At 39.8% G+C, this 24,878-nt stretch overlaps 1 protein-coding gene and 1 long non-coding RNA gene across 2 annotated transcripts in view; both read right to left on the bottom strand.

The window, feature by feature from the left end:
- The window catches only part of MED27 (mediator complex subunit 27), an 84,294-nt gene that overhangs the window by 35,087 nt on the left and 24,329 nt on the right, over positions 1–24,878 (bottom strand). Inside the window, exon 3 of the mRNA XM_032130896.1 lies at positions 16,184–16,314. Within this exon, the coding sequence (XP_031986787.1) occupies positions 16,184–16,314 (131 nt within the window). The remainder of the gene's footprint in view (positions 1–16,183; positions 16,315–24,878) is intronic.
- On the bottom strand, positions 15,491–16,166 carry LOC116454368. Its single transcript, XR_004244077.1, has 2 exons — positions 15,907–16,166; positions 15,491–15,820 (listed from the first exon to the last, which is right to left on the bottom strand). It is a non-coding gene; the product is annotated as an uncharacterized LOC116454368 (long non-coding RNA).

Here is a 24,878-nt window from a genome sequence, read left to right as displayed (position 1 = left end):
CCAGACGGTGCTTTGTCAAGGGCCTCAAAGTAAGGCATCAAGTTCAGTCCTGCTTTGAGGCAATGTGATGGGCTGGGATGGTTTCTAGCCCACCTGCCCAGCCAGATTCCCAAGGGAATTGAGTGGGGCTGTCTGCCATCTGGGAAAGGCCCCGCTGTGTGGACTGACCACCTGATGGGATCCTGACACTGTGCATTACTCCACACTGTCACTGAACTTGAGCTCAGCCTTCTCAAGCTAGAATTCAGTATTTTATAACATGCTATTTTCAACTCTGCTACTGAAGATTTACTGCAACAGCAAAGCCTTCTCACTCTCTTTCTGTGTGCTTTATTTCTCCCTCAACAGAGCAGAAATTACAGTACTTACCTCCTTTTATGAACAGCAACAGATGATGCATGATACCTATTATTTATTCTATACTTACGAGAAGCAGAGAGATTTTATCTTTGGGTGCAGCAACTGATGAACAGGAAACACAGGATGTTGTGCCCAGTTAGACCTTTAGTAGACTGGGCTTGACCATGACAGACACTGCTGGCAGGAAGAGATCTTAGTGATCACTTCTCCTAGGCACATCAACTCCCAGAACTTAGTGAAGGCACCACAAATTCCAGAGGCTGGGAGGAAGGGAGGATTAAGGATCTAATATATAGAGAATAGCTAATATATCAAAACAGGAGAGCAGAGCAGACCGTTTCATACACAGGACCAAAATACACAGAACTAGCCAGTAAAGACTCAAATTTTAGGCTTCATCAATAGACTTCAAACGGCCACTCAAAAAAAAATCATCCACTTCAAGATCTAGCACTTTGTTAAAATTATAAATTGTGGTATGAACAGGCAAGTCTTAATATCGCTAGTTCTAAGGGTACTTAGGATACTTGATATCAGCCTCTAAGGATCCTTAAGATCAATTTGTTCTTCTGTAATTAAGAGGGAAGCAAAGGTGAAGAAGAAAGCAGAAAATATGAGATATAAACGTTGTACAGCCCACTGCAATTTATTACACAAATGTTTACCCATTTCAAATTTTGTGAACACTTACTTTAAGTTTTCTTGAGGGAATTTCATAATGAGTCCTGGTTTTTAGCTCTTCAGAATTATGCTCTGACCAAGTACTTCGATCTGCCTGTGATACTACAGAGATAAAAATCTATCTTACAACTCAGAGGTTTATCAAAAGACTCCTTCAAGGTCATCTTCACACTTCAGTAGGAAAACTGAAGATAACAAGTACAATTAGGCATTTATAAACTTAAGACTCTCCCAGTACAAACATTTAGGAGAGACAAGCCCTTCAAAAACATTATTTTATAAAAAATACGCTTTCATCACTTCTTCCTGCAGCATGACAAGCTGTTCCTTAGGTTGAGATTTTTTATAGGGCTTATGGAAATTAATTGCGTGGCTTCCGCTGAAAGTCAACGTGGGGGAGGAGGGCGAATTCCCTTGAGGAAATTCTCTGAGAAAAACTCTTTCCTTGAACAAGAAAGTTGGCTAAAGGAAAGGGCTCATCATGGCTGTAACTCCTGGGCTCAGTGAACACAGTCCAGACATGGCAGCAAAGCGACAGCAGAAATTCACTGCACCTTTCTGGCCATTTTCCCACTCTTGTAATCAGATTCCCTCTCATTTGTTATTTCCACTCACACAAGGATCATGTGCAGCCCCAGCAGAGACCAGAGAGGTTTTAAGTTCACTGTGGCTTTTGAAATGTTGGAGCTTCTGAGCTGGAGTTTAAAGTCCTTCATGGGGCTGAGAGCTGGACTAAAGCCAAGTACCACAGTAAGAAATACAGAAATTCAGAAGTGTAGTCCTATACCTGCAACGCTTGACATCACCTGCAGAGCTTCCCTAAAAAGTAAAACCTAAGCTAGCATTAATGCCAAACATGTCTAATTTAGAATAAGCCCTGCAAAACTACCATGTCTGGGGCAATCAGGGAGAAAAGCTCAGCCTACTAAAAAATAACATGATTCTGTTTATGTAGGTAAACTAAGAGAGAGAAGTGCCCAAGTGAAATCCAAGGACTGAAGATCTCCCAAGGTAAGTACAAATATGATAATTAACAGTGCCTAGCTTAGTTCCTAAATACGTTTCCCTATCCACTTCATGAGTATCGAGCTCAAAACTCGTGGAGAGCAAATTCCTTTAAGGAATGTCAAATCGGTTATTCAAAGTAGAAAAATTCTAAATTGTCAGATAATTTCTAACAGTAAATAGGCAGAGATTAGGAAAAAAAAATAAGGACAGTCTATGCATTCACAGTCCTTTATTAAAAACAAACAAAGAAAAAATGAAGACTGTCCACTGTAATGTGACTGAGTGGTACAAAATAATCCACCTGTCCCTGGGACTGTACTTGGTGAAAAGCCAGCATCTGTACTCTGCCAAACGACATCTCGAAAGTGCTGCCAGGGAAGGGCCAATAAAACATTTCTTGCAGACCCTGCAGACAACAGGAGCCTGATGAACCCTTTCTTATCAGCAGCCCCAGTGTCTGGCCTGTCTGTCAATGCCAGTGGCTCTCAGCAGGGAGTGGTTTATTATTCTAATAAGGTGCTCCAGTAAAGAGAGGGTCAGCCCTGAATCACTGCCATGAGAAGATTTAATTAGATTTTTACACTGGCTAAAGACATTCCCTGCACACACACAAAATCTTAAATTTGGAGATAAACGACAGTGTATTTTAAGGCAAGGTTACTCTTCCTTTTGTTTTAAACATCCTGTTTCTGTTTTTCCTTTTCTTGAGATAGCTGTTTTACATTACAGTTACACTGTCCAAGCTTAAAGTTTTCTTCTGGAAGAGTTCAGTAATTTTCTGATGAAAAACTCACTAGGCAAACCTGCTGAAGTACTCCACCTAATACAGAGCTCTGTAATTTCCTAGGAAAATCTCTGAAAACCCATACCCAATTAAAAATTAGAAAAACCCAACAAAACAACCCAAATTTGCTTCATCACAGAGTAAAAGCTGTAGAACAGTTTGATATTGAATACATGTACACTACATACCAATGTATTATTGTTAATATGCTGTTTTAATTAAAAATATACTGGATAAAGAAGAGAAAGGGGCTCAGCTGTATTAGTCCACACAACTGCAAACTACCTGTATTAGCAGACAGAACGTTCATTAAGGGTAACCTCATATCAAAGATTTTTCTAAAAGCCACCAGAGGAACGTTGAAGTCAACCACGAGCGCCAGGGCCATTAGGGCTGTATCAATCATTAGGAAACCATTATCTCAAATTCATGCTGCTACCAGGATACGGGTTCACCCAGTAACATGACAGCAAATTATATGATTAATTAGCTCCCACATAGCTACTGTGAATCAACCAGTTGAAACCGATGCCCTACAGAAACAGATAAAATATTACCAAATGGTAGCTATTGGCTCAAAAGATCTTCCTGCAGTTACACTTTCAAACACTGGTGAATTTGCAGATGTTTTAAGGGAGCTCCCCACCCATGCTCACTTTGCATTCACTCCTCAGTGCACTGATGTGCACTTCTGTGTTTGATTCTTCTTTCACCATTTAATTATTTTCACTTTTTTTGCCTAATTGCAATCATCAAGTTTCCTGTAGATTCAAAACATAAACTACACTGGCATTCATCTAATGGCACCCGTTCTTAAGAGCACTTCAGAGGCATTTTTAAAAAGGAGACAAAATATATGCCATTGACTGTATTGTGTAACTATTTGGCAAAAGACACAATGAGACAAACATTGCACAACAACTCTGAAAAGGACGATGGGAAAGCTGGAAGAGAAAGCTTAACTGAGAACAAAACAAATTAAATTACATCCACCACTGAGAACCTCCCTGCTTGAACTGGTGTCCTGCACCCCACCCCATCAGCTGAGTCAAGTGGTGAGAAGTCAGCAACAGCAAAAAAACCAAAACATGGGCAAACAAAACAAATGGCTCATTTTATTCTTTTCAAGGGCTTTAAAAACCCCTAAAGCACATGTGTGTACAAACACTACCCGGTATTACAGTGCTCAGTGCTACCTGACACCTGGAGATGCTCTGCTCACTCAGAGCTGAACTCTTCTCAGTACATCCTCTCCTTCACACTCAGGAGATGGGAATGAACTAGTTATTTAGGATCTGAAAACAATAGAAGTCAACTATGGAGAGACCTTAATGTGAGAGAAAACAACTTCATCCTTGAAACTCTCCGAAACAAACCAGAGCAGGCTACGAGATAAAGAGATATTTGAAACAACTTGAAATCTACAGACCATCCAATAACCAGGTTCTCTGTGTACCTTCTTCCCACCAGCATTTTACGATATGTTGAGAATTTCAGCAGAACGAATTTGAGAGATTTGCAAAATGCACACCTTTAAGACCCAGTACTTATTTACTGACACATCAACAAGGCAATTAGTGCAAACGCAAACTGTTCACTTGCCTTAAGAGCTTTTTGGTGGAGAGTGATGCCTAAGACACCAAAAATTACCTGGCTTTAATACATACCAGCATAGAAACAGATGATTCAATCACGGCACTGCTGAGAAATGCAGAAGTACAGAGCAGAACAGAAAGAAGGGTATTACACTACTCAGGCTTCAATATCAGAATCTTTATCCCTATCGATGACTTCATAAAAAACTGAGGGAAGACAGCAATTGTGGAACAACAAAAAGAAATTAGTAGCAGCAGATAATATTTTAGTTGTACTAGCAAAAATTATAATTGATTTTCTGTCTGTGGTGTTAAAGTTGCTATCTTTGCTCTGAAAATAAATTTTCATTTAAAAAGCATAATCACATGTTAAAATAGTTCTACCTGGCATTTTCTGTCCACAGGCTCATTTTACAAGAGGGATACAAGAGACACCATTGCTCTGTCACGTCAAGAAATCCATTTCACTTCCTTAGGAATACCTAAGATTAGAAAGCATTAAATTTGTTTATCATCTACTATGCTGTAAAATCATGTTGTTGAAGAAGGAACCTTTTGTCTAAATGAGGAGCAACTTTCAAACTAGAAAAGATCATGGAAGCATCAACACAGAAACTGTTTTTAAGCCAAATTTCAGATTTTACAAAAATCATGCAACTGTTACTTCAAATGCCAAGCACTCCTCCTTGTAGCACTCCTTTCAATTAACGCATCAGCTTCTCACTGTGGGATTTTGAAGCAAGCTACTATAATCTACATTATTACTTAAAGTAGTTTCTTCAAAAATATCTGTTTTCTCCTTCCATCAGCCACCGCCCTCAAACCGTCCTTCTCAAGGGTTCACAAGCAGAGGGCTTTCAGCTCTTTTCAAGACCTGTCTACATGGCACACACGAAATCTGTCATGAGCAAAAGCATCATCTCTGCTGAGCAACTGTCAAAATGCAAAAGCCAAAATGAAAGAAGGTTCTGCATGTAAAACAGGGAAGTAGAAAAGCCTGGGTTTTGGCTTCAGGGCAGCTCAGCTTTGCAGGGCTATTTTGGACACAGAAACTACATTCTAACTTGAAACGCATCAAAACCGTAGGGTATTTTTTGCCACTCCTAGAGCACATTTGATTTTAATACCAAACACTGAATACAACAATCAGCAAAGGAGCTCAACAATTCAGAGGCCACAGAAGTTTAGGCAGCTTGACACACACTGACAGGCTCCAGCCAGGCTTGTGTGTAATTATTTCATGTGTTGGCACTTTGTCTTCCATCACTGAAATGAGCACCTAAAGGCAAGAACACAAAGGATACAGGATAATACATCACCACTCACTTACCACAACAAATGCTGACAGTGGATACTCAGAGCTTCCTATTAGGCCTTGCAAATAGGAATTATCTGGTCATTCATTCCTCACAACGTGTCACTCCTGGACTCTGGATTTTTAAAAAAATTACTTGGTCTTGAATAACCAAAATTAAAAAGGAGAAGTCCAGACTCTTTCCCTGGATGAAGGCATCTGCCTTGTGGTGTGGTTAATGCCTCCTCTTATCCCAGCTTTGTACCAATATTGCTCGAGTCACTCCCAGCATTCCTGCACAGCTTCCAGATGATAAAATTCCCACCATTCCCATGGGGAAACTGAGGCACAGAACAACTCAACAAAACAGTAATTTGCTCTGCAATAACTTGCTTAGGAGGCTCTGCATCTTTTTTAATTGCTTTCAAACATACATGGCACAGAATGAAAAGGCTGAACACTGTTCCACAATCAGGGATTGGAATCAAAGCATTACATGCAACAATGGAGCGTAATGATCCTACACAGAATACAATCTTCATTTCATTTCATTCCATTCCAGGCAAGCTCAGTAAACGTTAAATAAGTGATTCACTACTTTACCACAAACTCTGTGCCAAACTCTTACTTACTTTCCCAAAACTGAGTTTCAAAGAACAATCTTGAGCAACACAAAAGCATAAATTTAATTTCAATGCAAAAACTGCTGCATTAAGGTGCCTTTGGTTGCTAAAATTAGAGGGCTTACTATAGGATTCCCCTGGCCATGACTCACAGACAATAAAGACACGGTGTGTAGCCACAGAAAAAAGCCAAAGCCAAGTCTGCCAGTGTTAACAACATCTTCCCTGTCCAGTTTTCACTCCCTATGTTACCCATGGAAAGGCAAGAATTGGGTCAATACACAGACAATGAGGTAAATGTATCTATGTCAATTAGCAGCGTTCATCACGCTATTGATACACTTATTTTCACAATAACGCACACGCTGCTGAGTAACATCACTGAAATGGAAAGGATGGTGTTACTCCTGTGTAGGTAAAACCTACACAGCAAAGACCAAGTGCCTTCCAAAATTAACCCATCAAGAATGGAAATAACAGTAGAGCAGCATCTATAAAGGGATGAAAATTGAGTCACTTCACCCAGCGAAACTTCTAATGGTTCCATTTTATTTATTTTTTCCCACTGTGTGTTGGGAAAATGGGCCTAGAAAATAACTGTACCAAAATACTTCAAATCATTTAAAGTGAAGATTATATTTAGAGGAGAAAACTATGAAGGCATCAGCTGGAATTTGCTACCCCAAGCTTTTTTCATTTAACCCATCCATAGGGTTTCCTGTAAACACACAAATACCCAGAGAATGCCCTAAAGTGAAATTAAAAAGTAATAACAGTTATTTTTAACAGCAGGTAAAGAAAGCAGAGCAAAGCAGTTCTCCTGTGTATCCTCTGTAGTTAGAAGGGACATTTAGGCATCCTCTCACACCCTGCAGTCCTGCCATGAGCACAGCCAGAGCCCGGCACCACCACGGTCCCCAGGGATGGGAACAGCCCCCTGAGCTCCCAGGACACCCCCATGGTGCAGTTCATCACTTGGGAAAACTTCACCCTTTGTAGAGTTACTGCTGAAACTACACGGGGCTTTAATTGCCTTTATTTTTAGGTAAGATTTGCATTTTTGAAGTGTTTTTCCTGTGACACACACCTAGACCTTCCTTCTCCTCAAGGGTACAGGGTTCCCATTTGAAAGCACTTTTATCCCCCCTCCCACTGTTGCTGCTTAGTTCTCCTCTCAGACAGACAAAGGTTACTTTGTAGAGGTACAAAAATGAAGTCATTAATTAATACATCCACAAAGAGCTTATATCACATTACACAATATGATTATACAGTAAAGCTGGTCTGGCTGAGCCACCAAAATATAAAGACCTTCTCGCTCCACCTTATTCCAGCTCTGCTCTTCCTGCTCCTCATCTCTGACAAGGGAATATACAACCAATGCAGATGGAAACATTTGCTGTAATACATTTTTGAATTTGGCAAGAGGCAGTTTTAATTTATTCTTTTCAGATTGATTGTCTGCTGCAGTCAAGCAGCCTCAAATCCCCATCCCCCAAATAGCAAAGCTAAAAAAAAAAGGGAATTGGGGGGGGAGGTGGGTTTAAAACAATCCTATTATAAAATCACAGCTTTAGCAAAAGCTTTGATATCATTATTAGATTCATACAAATTTTCTCTCTTATCTAGCTTGTTCCTCACTGTCTTAATTAGTTCAACCACATGTAGTTTGTGTTCTTTTTAACTTTTTTTTTTTACACAGAAACAAGCAGTTAAACTAGTATTTGCAGTCTTTAATTACACATTAAAATCTTCATCCTTAACTTTCTTTGTTACTGAAAGTACAGGGATTCCCTACAGTGCAATATTAATGTTCTGCTCTAAATGCTGCAAGGGCATCTTCTAATGGTTGGGACTGTGGAACAACTTTTAATTAATTGCCACCTTTTAATGGCACAGTTCTCACACAAACATTACCTTTAAGGCAAACATACATCAAAGAGTCAGAAATTTGCTCTTTCACAACAGAGCTGCGCTCCCCAGTAACTCTCAACTCACTAAGGGTCTGCTGCTCTGGATCTGTGCATGTTCTGGAAACAGCAGATCAACACTGCTACACGGCCCAGAGTCTCCAAAAAGATTCATCTTTTCCACTTCTCAAATACAGTGTTCCAGTCAATCTTCCCCGAAGTAGATGGCAATGATTTCAAATCGCTGTGCTCGGTCACACAGGGCTCCACATCACACTCACAACAATCCTATTTTGGGGATTATTTGTGGAATATGACAACAAAATGTCAACAGCCACCAGCCCCAGGTGCTTTCTGCCTCATGTCTCCATGACAGGCACGTGCACAGAGCTCATCACATTGGTCCACAGTGGCTCACAACACTCTCGTAACAAGAGCTCTACACACAGTAAAGAAATTGTGAAATCTTAATTGCATGCACTCTCATCCCACAGTACTTGGTTAGAAGAGTTGTTGAAAAGTGAATAAATAAAATAGATTTTTCCTCCATGTTAAAATACACTGTGAAGTTTTACCTACTAACCAATGTTTCCTGCCCAGAGAAGCTGTGGCTGCCCCATCCCTGGCAGTGTCCAAGGCCAGGCTGGATGGGACTTGGAGAAACCTGGGATAGTGGAAGGTGTCCCTGCCATGGCAGGGGGTGGAATGGGATGAGCTTTAAGGTCCCTTCCAACCCAAACCATTCTTTGCTTCTTTAATGCATATTTCAGTCATTTACTACGGATAAAGCAACATCCAAGATCCTTTTGTATTGTATGGCTAGAAATTATTCTCCTGTTACTGAATATCATAAGGAACATTTCGTTTTAGTCAAAGTATTTCCTTTGGACAATCTGTGTTGATCAATGCCTGCTGGTTTTTTTAACTACTTTGTAAGAAAATATGCAGCTGCATAGTACTTAATGGAATGAAATTAAATTCAGCATATAACTACAGCCAAAAAAAAAAAAGCATTGATTTGGCATAACAAAACAAAGAAGATTACTGTAGAAGCCCCTGCTGCCAGATATATCAACACATTAGGAGATTAAATCAAGATTAAAATGTTTAAAAGAACTGTGTTTCTAAAGATGCATAGAGCAGCAAAGCTCGTGTTTTTTGGTATCTAAAGAGGTTACAAAGTACCTGTGAAGTCCCAAAGTTAACACGATACATAACCCAAGTGAACAGCACCGAAAACAAAGCAGAGACATCAAACAATTTAAGAGCACCTATTTTAAAATTTACCTGTTACACTGAAATAAAATTTCAACTGGATTATTCCCTTCTGCCTTTTTTGGAGAAGAGTTTGATAAGGTATCTTTGGCTACAAATAGTGAGATGACCACTGTTATATCCCAGGTATGTTACTGGATTTGATCTCTCAGGAGTTGCCTAATAAAGCCCTTCATGAAATCAAAACTGTACTGTGGAGTTTTTTCTTTCCAGTTACACTATACTGAGTACTAAACAGTAAATACCACATAACTGAGACAGATTGCCATTACATTTAATAGCAGACTGCTCCCCCCCACCATATTTAAACAAAACACACCCAAAGCAGCAGGATAAAGCAACAGCCAGTCACAGAGCTCTGGAACATTTGTCCCTGCTGCTGACATGGGCAACTGGGAAAAAAAAAAATCTGTCTTTAAAAGCTTAGACTCATCTCTCATCCAGATGACAAGGACTGTCACTCACTGGTTTTACATCTGAAATCCAGAAAGGACAATCCAACACCCACCCAAGGGCTGCTCCTTTGGAAAACTCAGTTCAAGACACGTTAATGATGTGTTATCACCCTGGAATTGTCCCATATAATTTGTTACACAGATGGGTTCAGTCAAAGGAGATGCTTTCCCACCGTTGGGATTCCACTGTCCTGGCCACACAACCCCCCAACAAACTGCAATCAGTATGGGAGTCAGGGATAAATGGCAACACACTGCAACTCCCACTACAACAGCTTCACAAAAGAGCTCTGCAACAGGAGTTCAACCATTAACTACAGATAAAAAGAAAACAGCACATTGATGTGATCCAAACTGTACACAAGACACCAAATACTAAAATTAATGTTTGATCGACATGATACATAACTGCAAAGTAATTAAACTTATTCTTGTAAATATTATTGTCCTACAGCATAAAGAACTAATTTTTAATCTTTTTTTCTTTCATATAAAAGGGGATTAATTTGTGGAGCAAAAGGGTCACATGTTTCAGCAACATGTTCTTTTACAGTTCCTGTTGCACTGTCTTGCTGAAATCAAGCTAAAGGAATTCCGTGAGAAACTTAAACATGAACAGGGATATGAAATGAGCTCCCAGTATTGAAAGATATTGAAAACTGATCTCTTCCTTATTAATACAATTCCCCATCATGTACAAAAAGATATCTCCATGTTCCAGAATGCAAACAGAGTTTTAATCTTTAATTACATTCTCAACCTCAGCTCTTCTGGAGAGAAGTATAGATGTGGGCCTGAGGATTATTGCTTTATTACATTATCATCTCCGTGGTATTTAATGAATATTGATACTTAATGCAGCTCTACCAGTACAGGCAAAGAAGAATTTCAGAACTGCACAAAGAACTTCCAATTATTTTTCTCAAAACAGAAAATGCAGCCACACACTTTGCTCTTCTACACTTGAATACTTCAGGAGGAGGCCCAAAGATTGGAGTCCAGCTCCTGATACTGAATTATTGCAATAACAACATTTGGCATGTTAAATAACCCCACCCCTACACCTGGTGTCACACTGAACTGAATCAGATTCCTCATGGAATCACAATGGTTTGGGTTGGAAGGGACTAACACAGCATAATTTAAACATGTTCTCTTAAAAAATACAAAACTTACGAACCTTTATTGGCTTAAGCATGCTTTGCCATTACCTTAAGAATAACCTGCCTCTTTCTTACATACTGAAAATCCCTGAACATAGGAAGAAATTAGATGCTGTTTATAAAACAAAATGCTGAAAAAACACTTTCCTCCAAAAAACTCTTGGCAAAGGGTTCATCAGGATTTTTCTTTAATGCAAAAATGATAATTATACAAGTTAAGTTCCAAATAATTTCTTTTGGCACATCTGATGACTAGGTGTATAGTTTTATATATCTATATAAATGTTAAAACCAGCATAAAACCAGCAACTTCTTAATTTAATACTAAATCCTTCCTTAAGAGTCAATTTCAGTATCCTGAAGAAAGCTCTTGACCAAAGCCAATAGAATCTGACAGAACTAATTATATGACAGAACCATTAAACAGGTAAGACATTAATGCTATGACAGAACAACACTTTGACTATGCTGGTATTGAATCAAGCTCCAACAAACACAAGAGTTTGGGATATCTGTACAGTTCTGATCCAAATCCAGATGAACAAATACCTGCTGAGCCAGGAAATTAACTCTCTAAGGAGACCACTCACTATGGAGCATCTTTAGCTAATGCAGCTCCAAAGGATGCAGGAAGTATGTATCTTTTGAATATATCCTTCTTCTCTAGAAGAATCGTCCAGATGAATTCTGAGGTGTAGACAGCAGATTAGAGACCTCCTCCATCTCACCCAGAACAAGCAGCAGAAACAAACTGGCCATTCAGAGTCTCTATATCCTCAAGTTACCTCCTAAAAGAAAAGTTATCTCCACAGATTTTTTTGCTCATTTGTCTCGAACAGTATCATAGGCAGCAGTGTCTTTTCCTTTATTAAAAAAAAAAAAAAAAAAGAAAAGTAATTTTGCTGGTGTGCTCCTAGCCACAGAGTACAAATTTACAGAGATTTTTACTCAATCTATTACAATATTTTCACTGTCATGTTAGGGTATACATCAGACCACAAGAGATTTACAAGACAAGCTGAAGAGCCTTAAAATAAAAAAACTGGACTCTCTTTTACTCAAACTTCTCTGTTCATTGAGCCTGAAGTTGTCAAACAAGAGCCAGACTTCCACTTGTTTATTGTTTATAGTGTGCTTATTTCTCCAAAACCACAAAGTGACAACAAATGACCCTAAAAGGCACAATAAAGGGCAAGAGTCTCAGTACCTTCTGTGGTGATCAAGTTCTTGTTCTGGCAATTTTCTTCCAGACAAAGACGACAGATGATTAATCTGGGAGCACTGAGAAAGCCCCACGCAACAGAGCTATCAAAGTCATGGAGTTTGCAACCGAGACCCCTAAAAATTCCCATTAAAACTAACTGACCCTCTTGTGTGTGCCACTGAACTCTGCTGCAACAATACAGACAACATCCTGGGCTTCCTCTTTTCTTCCTTCTCCAGCTCACAGTGGCTCACTGCTGTTGTTTTCCAGCTGGACAGTGACACACCAGATTCCCTGGGATCCCAGCACGGTGATCCAGCAGCAGGAATTACCTCTGTGGGCTCCCTGCTTTCAGCATCCCCTGAGAGAATTCTGCTTCCTCAGGGTCTCGGAGACAACTTCTTAACTGCAAATTTGCTTTTGAGATGTGGTGCCAAGCAAAATAATACAGGATTAATTAACTGCACCAATTACTACATTTCAAGAGGAAAAGAAAAGCTACGCCGTCATTTCTTATTGTCTTTATTTATTGATTCCCAAGCAGGAGCAGCCACCCTGGTTTCCAGCAGGGCTGCAGGCAGACGCTTCCCCAGGCACTCAGAAGGAGCTGACAGCTCTCAGCACTTCAGCAAACACTGCCTTGAGATTCCTTAACAGAAGGAAGGAACCAGCAGCCAGATGAGAGGCATGTGAGGGAACGCATCCATTAGCACGTACAGGGAGATGTCTTGTTAATAGAAGACAGAAGGAGGGACAAAGCAGGCAGAGAAAGCAGCCAGCAGTTAGTCATTTTCTCACACAGATCATTTGGCTGGGAATGAGACACACATCAATCCAGCCTTCCTTTCTGCACTTTCAGAGCCAGGGAAAACCAATACTGAAAAGCAAAACCGAACACCAAAAGGCCTCTCTTCAAAACTCCTCAGCACCCTTAGAAATAACAAATAACAAATAGTGAGAAAATGTAGATCTTCCTTATAGTGGTTGCATAGGGCAGACAACTTCCATTTGCAACACCACCTTTTGGATTCAAAATTGCTGCTGCTGTTTCATATATTTACTAGTGAAAAACTAAAGCTTCTCACCTCCAAACCAGAGCACATCAGAAGGCAGCCTAAGGCTGGGGAGGAAAAGGGGTGAGAGCCCACCAAGAATCACTTTTGCCATCAGCAAAACCTTTTCTCCAGCTCCTTCTGCGAGCGTAAAGCAGGAAGAGATGGCTGAGCCTCGGAGACAGGCTTGGGTTTGCTTTGTTTGACTGGATTCTTTTAAAAAAAGGCATATTGGAGAGGAAAGAAGAAAAGCAGAGCAGAGAGAAAGACTGAAGGCTCAAGTGAACAGTGAATTGACATTGAACTCGATTTTTCTGCTGTATCACCCCCTTTATGAGGAGAAACACCATTTGGGTATGTTTAGTTTGTGGAATACAACCCAAGTCTCGCCCCAGCAGCAAAGATCAAAGACCTGGATGAGCAAGAAAATTGCTCAGCTCACACCACTGCCACCGAGAACGTAAAGCGCAATAGCAGAAGTTACTCATGCAGTTTCTTCAAGGAAAAGGACCATAAATAAACAGATTAGTAACCTGCCCTCTAATACTACCTTTAACTCAAATGTAGACATGTTTACTAGCAAACTAGCCATGTGCAAAATCTGCATAAGAATAAATTGGTTTTAGGAGATTCTTTGCCCAAATCATCACCTCTGATACCTCCTGAGCAACTGTTTCCTGCATTCCTTTGCTGGCAGACAGGAATTACTGCAGTGTTGATATTTGCTCCAACCTGCTTTCCCGAAATGACATTTTGGCATACAGCTGGTTTCAACTACTTCTGTTTAAGAAAAGCTCTAGATAATACAGTTGCTCTGAACAACATTTAAGAAACACTTGACTCATTGTTACTCAGCCCAATGACTTTTCACTGAACTTAATTTTAATAGCATACATCAAAGCAAAAACAGACCAAGAAATAGTTACCCCTTTCTTGACGAATTAATAAAGCTAAAAAAAAAAAAAAAAAAAATCCTTGAATTGCCATGGGAATATTAGTATGCAGGATGCCCTTTCAAGGAGATCTGTAGTTTTGCACCTGGATGTTTTCTTTTTTGCATTTTATAAAGAATGAAGGGAAAAAAATACCACTGCATGATTCATCACTATTTGCATGAAACTACAGCAAAATCAAGATATTAAAATCCATTTGTCACACCTTTTTTTTTTTTTTTAAATACTTTTCATAAGCCTATTTTCATAAGTCTTTTCACAATCTGCTTCTGCCCTGTGTTGGAAACAAGATATTGAGCCCAACCGGTATTTGATTTGCCTTAATATCACTATTATTCTCTTAAGACATACCGAGATAGCAAACAAGAACAAATATGGAAAGGTCAAAGAGAAGCCAGAGAGGAGGAACCCAGTGACAGATAAAGGGCCAGCTCAGCAGAAACACATTTTCCCTGTGAATAATGCTGGAAGTGGTAATAAGATACTGAAACATAATTCAACTACTGGCTGAAGTTTAGCTACCACACTAAAATTTCAGTCTATCTGCAGATCCTAGATAAATCCACCACTGAAGGAAAATCATCTACAGATAACAAGAAATATAATACTTTTAAATGTGTGTATTATGTATCTCACATTAAGATTTATACAGCTGCAACTGTTTAAGAACAGATTTTTCTATGCAAAAATAGAAGTTAGCTCTTTATATATATTGCTATTAACTAGAGATGCCATGATTCAGAAATAAAACAAAACCCACCAAAATATTTTAAGACCTCTGAAAAAAACTGTGTCAACTGATATCACAGTACTCCAGTTTACAGACTGCCTGGAGAAGTCCATTTGAAGCTCCAGATACCCCAACAAAGGAGGAAAACTAATCAGCCAGTTTGCCACAAGATACCCCTGTTCCATCACACATATCAGAGAAACAACATCTGGTTTTGAACTACTGCTGGAGCCCCTTCAAACTGCTCTCCTTTGTCGGATATATTGGTAAAACAATCAAGCATTTTATGGATTCTTGAATTACCAGCACTTTAAAGTTAATATACAAGGGGAAAGCTCTATTGACTCTGATTTTTTTCACACTTCCTTTAAGGAAGAAACACATTAAACATACACCTGTGAAATCTGGTGACAACATGGACTTTTATTATTGCAACTATGAGGTTTTTGGTAGCACAGTGTTTATACATCAGTGACTCTTGTTTTGTGGAGAAAAGCAGGCAGTTTCCACAAACTACAAGGATGCTCAGCACAATGAACAATTGCTTAGCACTTCATTTTCTACATAATAATCATTTTCTTACATGTAACTAAATATTTCAGGTGGTTGATTAATTTTTAAGCTTCGTTGTGTACATCTCTGTGTTTCTGGCATCACTACATACAGCCTGCTTAAAGTGTTGATACTCTCTGTCCTCAAACAGTTTCTAAGTGTCCTCATAATTGCTTGTCACCTGTAAAAGAGGTTTAGATCCAATGCAAAATTAACATATGGTGAACAGATGGACTCGGAACAGACGTTTGCCGAGAAAGTACTCACACCAAAGACTTTCTGGCTTCAGTCTTTCAGGACCTTCAGAAAAGTCCTACTTGAAGCTCCAAGTCATACTAATCAGGTGAGCATCATTCCTCAATGACAAGCTCGTGTTGCAAAAAGTTTTTTAATGACCTGCTACAAAGAGAATGTGTATGGAACAAAACTGCAAGCATGAGGTTGCCTATTATGATGATTGAACATTAAACCAAAAAACCAGTAAGTTAAGAAGAAATATGCCACCCCCCAGCACGGAAACTCTTCCAAATATCCAATTACTTACTGAGGAGGCAGGACAAGAGTTGTTGGCTGGGCTTTCGGTCTGCGCTTTGCAGAGACTCCCATCTGGTTGGCCGAACGTTTCAGAGACTGCTGATTCAAAAGGCCAGATGCCAGCCCAGCATGGTACTGCAACTGGATAAGAAAAAACATATATATATATATATATATATATTAAAATACACCCCACTGCAGTACTCTGTCTGTGTCAGACCTCTGCTACCTGTGGCACCTGATTCAAATTACAGCCAGTCAGGACGTTAATGTGTGGTATTTCAGATATATTGCTTGGTAGAAGACAATAGGGACAAAAGCACATGGAAAAAGTCTGCTGTGAAATGGGTACGAGGAGCAAGTTGTGCATCAGGGCAAGTAAGATGATGAATCAAGGACTTCTTCTCAAGTCTAACTCAATTGAAACTTGGGCTTGCTTTTAAACATTGAGACTGCTGCTCCTCTCTAGGGACTAAGCATTCTCACTTTAGGAAGAAGATAAGAGGAAGACAGATGCAACCCTTTCAAAACATAAACCAGCTTTTTAGAAATAACACTCATCTTTTTATTCTTAAACATAAAAACACAAAACATTTGCAAAGGAGGTTCTACCACTGTAAGGAAAAATCTTGCTTTTAAAATACCTGCTCGCACATCTCCATAGCACTGCAGAACAATTCACATTCAGCAGCTTTCTCCTCTAAACTTTTCTTTTCCTTGCCAATAAAAGAAAAATTTCTGAAGGACACAACATGAATCGGCAGGATTTTGAGTGCACTCCCACAGCTCCCAGATTTAAGAACAGCTAGAGGGCTCTGCCTGTCCTGCAACCACCTCCAAGTGCAACAAGTTATAAATTCTCCTCTGAACACCTTCAATTACATACTGAGTTCCCCATTTCTGAACTGGAAAGGGGAGGAAGCCTCAGTGTCAGACAAATATAATTTCCTGCATCATTCCAGCACCCGAATCTCTGTGTTCGTTAAATTGTCTAAAGATTTGTTCTGAAAAAGCTGAACTGTTTCACACGTTAACACCTCTAACCCCAAGGTCTGCACATAAAAAATGGGTTATGGTCAGGAAACTATGATTTAAAAATGTTCAGAAAACAAAGTGGTCTTAGACTAAGCTGCTCTCCAGGGACTGAGCGAAAAGGAGGGAAGCAAAGCTTGGAAGTGATGTACTCAAAAACACCTGTGAACAGGAGGGCAGCAATCCCCTGAGCCAGTTTGACTCAGATGTCACTGCTCAGCACATCCATAAGGATTTCTAACAGGCTTCTGGTTCCCTTGGCTGCTTTGCCACGTGAGCTCAGCCGTGGCACGACATGAAGACACATTGTGTTCCTAATGGGAAGAGAGCTGAGCTCCACCAGGGAAGGGGGGGATTTTACTGCCCCAACCAATGGATTTTGCTCAAATTTGTTTTTCTCTGACAGTTTTCTGAAATGAAAAAAAATCAATGAGAGCGATGGAGGGTCCATGTTTGAAAGGCCATGTTTCAGTGTCAGGGGCTTAGTTTTCAATCTTCACTACCTGAATGTGCAGGGAGTGCAATATGCAGGGAATTAAAGGCAAAGATAGCTCTGCCAGAAGAGCCCTTCAACTCCAGGAATATGCTTTTCCTTTTCTTTCTTGCATCTTACCTCTTACTCTTACATTTTGTGCTGGTGACACCATTCACTGATGCTCTCTGCGCAGGTATTTCAGGTAAACAACATTATTTGGACACTTGCTCAGAGATGGAGGTAATCACCGGTGCTAATCAGAGATGGATTTTAAAGGCAACCTCTTAAAAACATTTTATAACCTCCCAGATAGTGACATTTAGTGGTCAGGCATAAAAACACCAACCAAAAAACTACAAAAGGAATTAAAAATAAATAGATTCTAAACCACAATTTTGTCCTTCAAGGCTGAGTCCCAGTGATTAAGTTATTTTTATTAATTATAAGTATTTCTTCATAATCTACCTTTGCTCTTATGAATGCAGGTCCAACTGTCAAAACCTGTAACGGCCATTAAATATTTACCAAACCATCTTTATAATGGGATAAAAGGTCAAAGTTAATAAAACTGACAGGCAGCTTCTGTCCAGCTTGATCTATACCTTATTAAAGCATCACATACTGTACCACACAGAGTGCTCTCTTTTTTGGGGACGGGGTGTTCACTGAAGGGATCAGGAAATTGTTTCTTAATCATTTTTCTGAGGAGCAGAAGCAAGACCTGAAAATAGTGCCAAAGCAGGACCACAAGTATCAAAACTATGGCCAGGAGATTTATGGTCTGATGGATAATAGAGGTGCCATTCAGTTCCCTTTTCCTCTTACAGAATAAACACCTTTGTCTGCCAGCATCGACCATGAGAGAAAATCTCAGCTAAAACTACACCAATCCCCCCAAATTTTTGCTTAACAACAAGAGAACACCATTTCCAAACACATTCTCTCCACTTTAGGGGAAAGTACTGAAATGCACTGTCAGAGGATGTTGTGGGTGCTAAAAGGCTCATGCAGGGAGGCTGAGATGAGCTCATGGGACACAAACCCTTTTTTGCGTTAATGAATACACAGAAACCACAATGAGCTCCAGGAGTCCTGAAGCCAGGGAATGCTGGTGGCTGGAATAACATTGGAGAGAACGTTGTGGGCACGTGCTACAGCTGGAGATGAGACAGGGGGTGACAGAGCCTTTGGCTGGACCAGCGGAGCTGCTGTGTTCCAGCACCTCAGAGGGGTCTGACACCCCACGACCCAACATGGCCAAAAGCTGCCAAGGTGCTGATGGTCAAACCTACTCTGCTGAGTGCATTCCCAGTAACATTCCCAATAACCTTCCCTCTGCTTCTGACACCTGTGTCCAGTTAAAGCAGCAGAATGGTGAATACTCACTGAAATGAGCACTGGTGCAGCACTAGGTAGTCCTGCAAATCATTCCCCTATCAGCTGCAAAGGAATTCCCCATCACTACAGCAAGCATCCACATTTTCAGCTTTGGGGAATTCCACCTGGCTTGTGTGAGACTAAGCTTTTCCTAATTAAATATTTTTCTGCGTAATATCAATAGGATCAATCCTTTTTCCCTAATACATGCAGATGAAACAGAAAATCTATTTCAGAAACCCAAGAAATCAAAACCAGCAACAACAAAAATCAATTTACAACATTTAGCAGCCAGGATATACCCCAGTGCCAACTTGTACAGGTTTATGATGAGTCTCATGATAGCTGATATTTTTCTTAAAACTGCAGTTCCAAGTAGAAGTGTGAATTCTACATTTTAAAATCAAAAGTGACTCCTCAGGAATGTAGGAAAGGTACTGAAAGTAACACTGCAATATACACAAAAGCTTTACATGAAGGCAAATGAAAACAGAACTTGCATTACTTTAAAATTATTTTTTAAGATTAATTATTTTTCTGTGTTAATGGCCACATGGCTGTATTTTCTAGAACAAAACACTATCACTAATGGTTCCCATTTTCAGTGTTCCTGAGTACATGAAAACTATATTCATGTATTAACAGCTCTTAATCTTCCTCACTAAGTGAAGGGCATCAACAGAGAAAGCACTTGGGAGTCACTTTCCTCACAGCTGTAATTGTAAAGAGAACAATTTCTTCATCTAGGTATGTTAGGCTTTCACATGAACTATTTAAACAAAAAAAAAAAAGGTGTATTAAAGAATTACAGAATTGATTTAACTCTGAAAGCATTAATATTTTTAAAGAAGTCAATCACATAATATCTTTTCCTTATTCTATCCCAGTGACTCTTCTTATCAGAAATAAGGTAATGTACCTCCTAAAACAACAAAAATAACCAAAAAGAACCTACCCATCCCCAAAAAAATCCTGTCTTGTGCAGATATCTTTAAGATTTGGAGCAGACAGAAAACTTCTGCTACAGCAAGAACCCTGCAGAAAAGGTCCCTTTGTTCAAGTGAAAAGCACTGACCATATTGTGACAGGTTTCCATCTCAGCCTGTAGGGTTACTCTCAGTGAATGTTACGAAACCACAGATATGGGCATAGTGTGCATTTAAAACTTTGAAAGCTAAAGCTTCATCATTAGAATCAAGCTGGGTCTAGAGGTCTTTAGTTTACATAATTCATGGACTGGAGATTTTGCATGTGCTGACTGCTGCCCAAACAAGTGAGTACACTGCACTTACTGACAAGGCCATCCAAAGTTGCAAAAACTGGTTGAAAGAAGGTAAGAATCAGGGAAAAAAAAGAATAAGAGAAAAAGAAAAAAACCAATCACTTGGAGCATTAGCAACTGATCACATCAGCTCAGCTGCACATTACATTTTGCCATTAATTAAAGCTTTCTAAGCACCAACACTTTAAAAAGTGAAATCAGAATAATGATTTTCTTTGTAATCACATTACCCTGTTATTTTTTCCATTCTTATGTAAATATTTACTGACCATATACATAAACAGAAAAACGTTTTCTCAGATCTTGGTAATGTAAAGTTTATTTCCATTCCTCCAAGGAATGCCTTTTCAGAGAGGTGGCTGACAGATACTCACTCACCGTGGCATTTTCTGAGTTCACTCTAATCCTGGTGATGCACATTTGCCTCCTTTAGGATGCACAGTGCTCTGCCCCTCATCATTAAACTACTTCTCCCTTGCAGGTAACAAGGGATTTGTCTATTATGATAAAACTCTACTTGCTCTTTTGAAAAGAGCAAGGAGCAAGCAAGCAGGACACTCCCACGGTTTCATCTCCGCAAACTAAAGTAGGCAAGAGAGAAATTATACCACCTTAATTGATATCTTTAAGCTTTTTTCAGATAATGAGGCCTGTTTGGAAATTCTCTTTTTCTCCAAACAATATTTGATCATTTTAGGACAGCTGAATTCTTGACTTGACCAAAACAGCATCAATAAGACAAAAGAAGAGTCTTCAATTTCTTTACTCACTGGTTTTCCTCTTGTGGAGCTAGGTTGCAGGCTTTTCAATTAATAGCAAAATTAGACATTGTCGTTGCTCTATTTTACTATTTAACGAGGACACTTTATTCTATTTTTTTTAAAAGCATTTATGCCCCCCCCAAACACCTTCCAGTTTACAAGAATATTTAAGCAAGAAACACCTATCCACAACAGGAACAAAGGCTGCTCCCATCCCACCTTTTTTAAATCCCTGTGCAAAAGTTGTTACACCTTTTTCTAAACATCCTGATCTGACTAAACTGTGACAATAATGAGCTCATACTTCTCTTACTGTCCTCTCTCATGCCTGGGCTGGGACTTCCACTGCAGTGAGATGCCACGGCCTCATCCTGGTCAATGAACCAGGATACAGAGCAGGCTGGGAACATCAGCCCTGCACATGGCCCTGCACAGGCCTTCTCTCTTAGGTCTCTCTCCTCCCTCTCTCCCTGACCTGGGAAGTTCAAAAACAAGTTGAGACATTTTTATTTACCTATATAATGACACAACAAACAGAAATGCATTGATACACATCCCTGTTTCTTTTAACACCTTGTCTTTGCTACGGATTTTGTTCCATTGTCTCTGAATTCCTGTTTTTGCTGAGAGTGCTGTTTTAATTAGTGTCAGATTTCAGCCTTAAAGTGTGTTCTCCCCATACTTTTCTTTCGAAAACATTGAAGTTCTGCTGATGAATGACTGCTGATGAATGTTCCCTCACTCCAATAGTGCTTGCAAGTCTTTGGCTTTTTACCATGCAGAGATAGCAAATCTGATGGCACTTTCTTCAAGGAATTGGTCAAAACTTCAGCATCTGCATCCTTGCTGCCAATAAAATGACCTGCACTGTTCAAAGTCTCTGCAAAAGCCACTGTCTCACTCACGTTTCTTTTTTTAAAACTCCTGGAATCCATTTAATAGTTACAGAAGTGACATATTCTTGCTTTTTGGATAATGTCAACACAAAGGGACACTACACAGCCACCAGGCTGAATTTTAAAGGGATGTAGTGTTTGAAATGGATAAAGAGGCAGAGTAATCACAATCTGGGGTTACAAGCTACTTTATTTACTTCTTTAGAAGAATAACTGTATTTTATGCTTGAAATGTTTATACCTCCAGGTACTCTGAAGGGTTTGAACACACATATTTACTGAAAGATAACTAAATGAACTGGCATTTATTTCATTGTATATGCAGCTACAACACAAACACATAACAGAATTACAAAAACCAAACTAGAATTATTACATTGTGTTCTGCATCTAAATGACAAAATAAAATCAGGTGCAGTAACAAACAGCAGCATTTTCAAGTAACCCTGAGCTCAAGGCAGGTGGTTGGTACAGAGGTTGTCCAGAATGGGCAAATGGCCTTAGTGTCACTCTGTGGGGTGTGTTCACAATTGTGTGTTCCTTTAATGGACTTCATTAAAGTCTGAAGACCCAAGAACTCACATGACCAATATCTGACAGAAAATCCTAATTCCTTTTTGACAGAAGCATTATCTTTGTATAGGACAAATAATCTGTAGCAGGGGAAAGTCATCATTAAAACTCCAAGATAAGGACACAATTAGTACCTTCCCCCAGCACTGCCGTGCCCCCTTAAACAGCCACCAGAACCCTGGAGACACTCCTCTCCTGCTAAAATTAATATTTCTAAAGCCCTAGACTAAATCTTTGGTGTCAGGGGCTCAGGTGGCAGGATGTCAGTATGAAGAACGACCTGCTGCCTCTGTGACAGGGGGTGCTCCGGTGCTTAGATAAGAAATGGGAAGATACTTTAAGCCCAAATGGCAGAATAAAGGGCTGCAATCAGGTACAGAAACACTCCCCGAACTGCCCAGCACCATGCCTCGATTTGCAGCTCTGAGGGTGGGCTTTACTACAGCAAACAAAGCACTTTACAGACAAATAAAGAAATTAATATTCTTCAACAAAATGTCTACACGGTGCAGCTTATGTAAATCCAACCAGCACAGGTGCACAACCAGACAAAGGGGAGACAGGCAGTCAAAGCAGAGATGAGGGAAGCCCATTAGTGGGTAAGCAGTGGAACAGTAATAACACCACCCAGTACTAGTGCTGCTAATTTATTCTTTCCCTAACTCATTAAATTTAATTATTTTAACTTCTGTTAAATGCCTTTCCTTAGCTTTGGTCACTTGCACAATAATTAAAATGCACAATATCTTTAGACTTGCAGATAACCATACTGTGTGTCTGACAACAGCCCAGCTGAGGGTCTTCCTGCCAGCACAGGGAAACCTGGCTTCCCTCAGTCTCCTGTGGACTTCCTGAAGGGGAAATTGGAAGATCACAACTCCACAGTCCATCCTGAGGCTCTGCCAGCTACACCAGACATCACCACTCTCTTCTACTCAAGGTGACCACCCCGCTGTACCAGCAGAAGGGGTTGAAGGAATATTGTTTAAACTGAGCCAAAGTCGCCAAATTAGGAGCTAATTCTTCCTTAAATGGTTACTTTTGGTACTATCTTTCTTTAAATCTAGCAGGCATCCTGAAGCAAGGCTGCAGGGAATGCTAATTTCCTGCCCACTAGCAACAAGCAATTAAAGCTTGAAGCTGGAGAGTTTTGGAACAGAATGCATGAGGCTTATTCCCCTGTAAGAACATTCCTACTACAGCTTCAGAATATTCATGATCAGATTAATTTATCCACTTTTTCTAGATACTATAAAGCAACCCACAGAAAATATTCATCCATAAATAAGAGCAAATCTTAAATTAAAGGTCACTGTTCCCACTAGTTTGAGTAAGAGGTTTTAACTCTCATCCTTTCCATGTAGCACCAGGGACTTTTACAGAGATAAACCCTGGAATCACCACAGGTGTCTGGAACTTCTGAAAAATCAGGTTAAAAGATATGTCAAGTTAGACGTCCAAAAAATAAACAGACATTTATAAAAGTCTTAGGCAAATTATTTCTTTAGACGTCAAAGAGTTAAGTTATGAATGTTTTTGGGAATGCAAAAAGAATCTATCAGGTTTGATTGATAAAAGTGTAGCTTTTAACTAAGACTGAAAAAATGGAAGACTGGCAACATTCTTTTCCAGAATAATATGCTTCCTCTGCTTTTTTTCAGCATAGTGCACATAAATCAAAGAAATGTTAAAGAGGCCCATACATCACAAGCTGGCATTTCTAAACTATTTACAAAATCTGTAATAGTCAAGAGGATGGAAAATATAAAAGTGTGACCAGCAAAGTTCCTGAAAGAAAAAAAGCAGTTCTACTATCCCAGCAGGGTTAAGGTTGGAAACTACTCTTCATTGTAGACTTTAAAAGCACTGAACCAAGACAATCCTGATAATGCAGGGTTGCAAAAAGCAAACAGGATGGTGTTATCAGCCAAATCTAGTGTCAACTAGACCAGAGCACCGAGTGCCACCTCCAGTTGTCTCTTGAACCCTTCCAGGGATGGTGACTTCACCTTCCTGGGCAGCCCCTTCCAACGCCTGACCACCCTTTCCGTGGAGAAATTCTTCCTGACATCCAACCTCAACCTCCCTGGCAAATGCTCTAAGGAGGTTTGAAGTACACACAAAAGCAGGGCTGACCTCGCAGCTGCAGACAGCCCCAGAAACAGCCGAACTCCAGTGCGGAGCTGAGCTGTGTCTCCATCACATTTTCACGTCCCCACATCTAAGCACACAACAGACTTCGACAGATTAGGTTTTCCCTCAACAACTTTTACAGATGAGAATCTCATCTCCTCTTCTGAAGGGAAAGA

This window comes from Corvus moneduloides, chromosome 21, assembly GCF_009650955.1.
Source record: "Corvus moneduloides isolate bCorMon1 chromosome 21, bCorMon1.pri, whole genome shotgun sequence".
Lineage (NCBI taxonomy): Eukaryota > Metazoa > Chordata > Aves > Passeriformes > Corvidae > Corvus > Corvus moneduloides.
The sequence above is the reverse complement of the archived record's forward strand: the minus strand, read 5'-3'. Positions and strand labels throughout refer to the sequence as shown.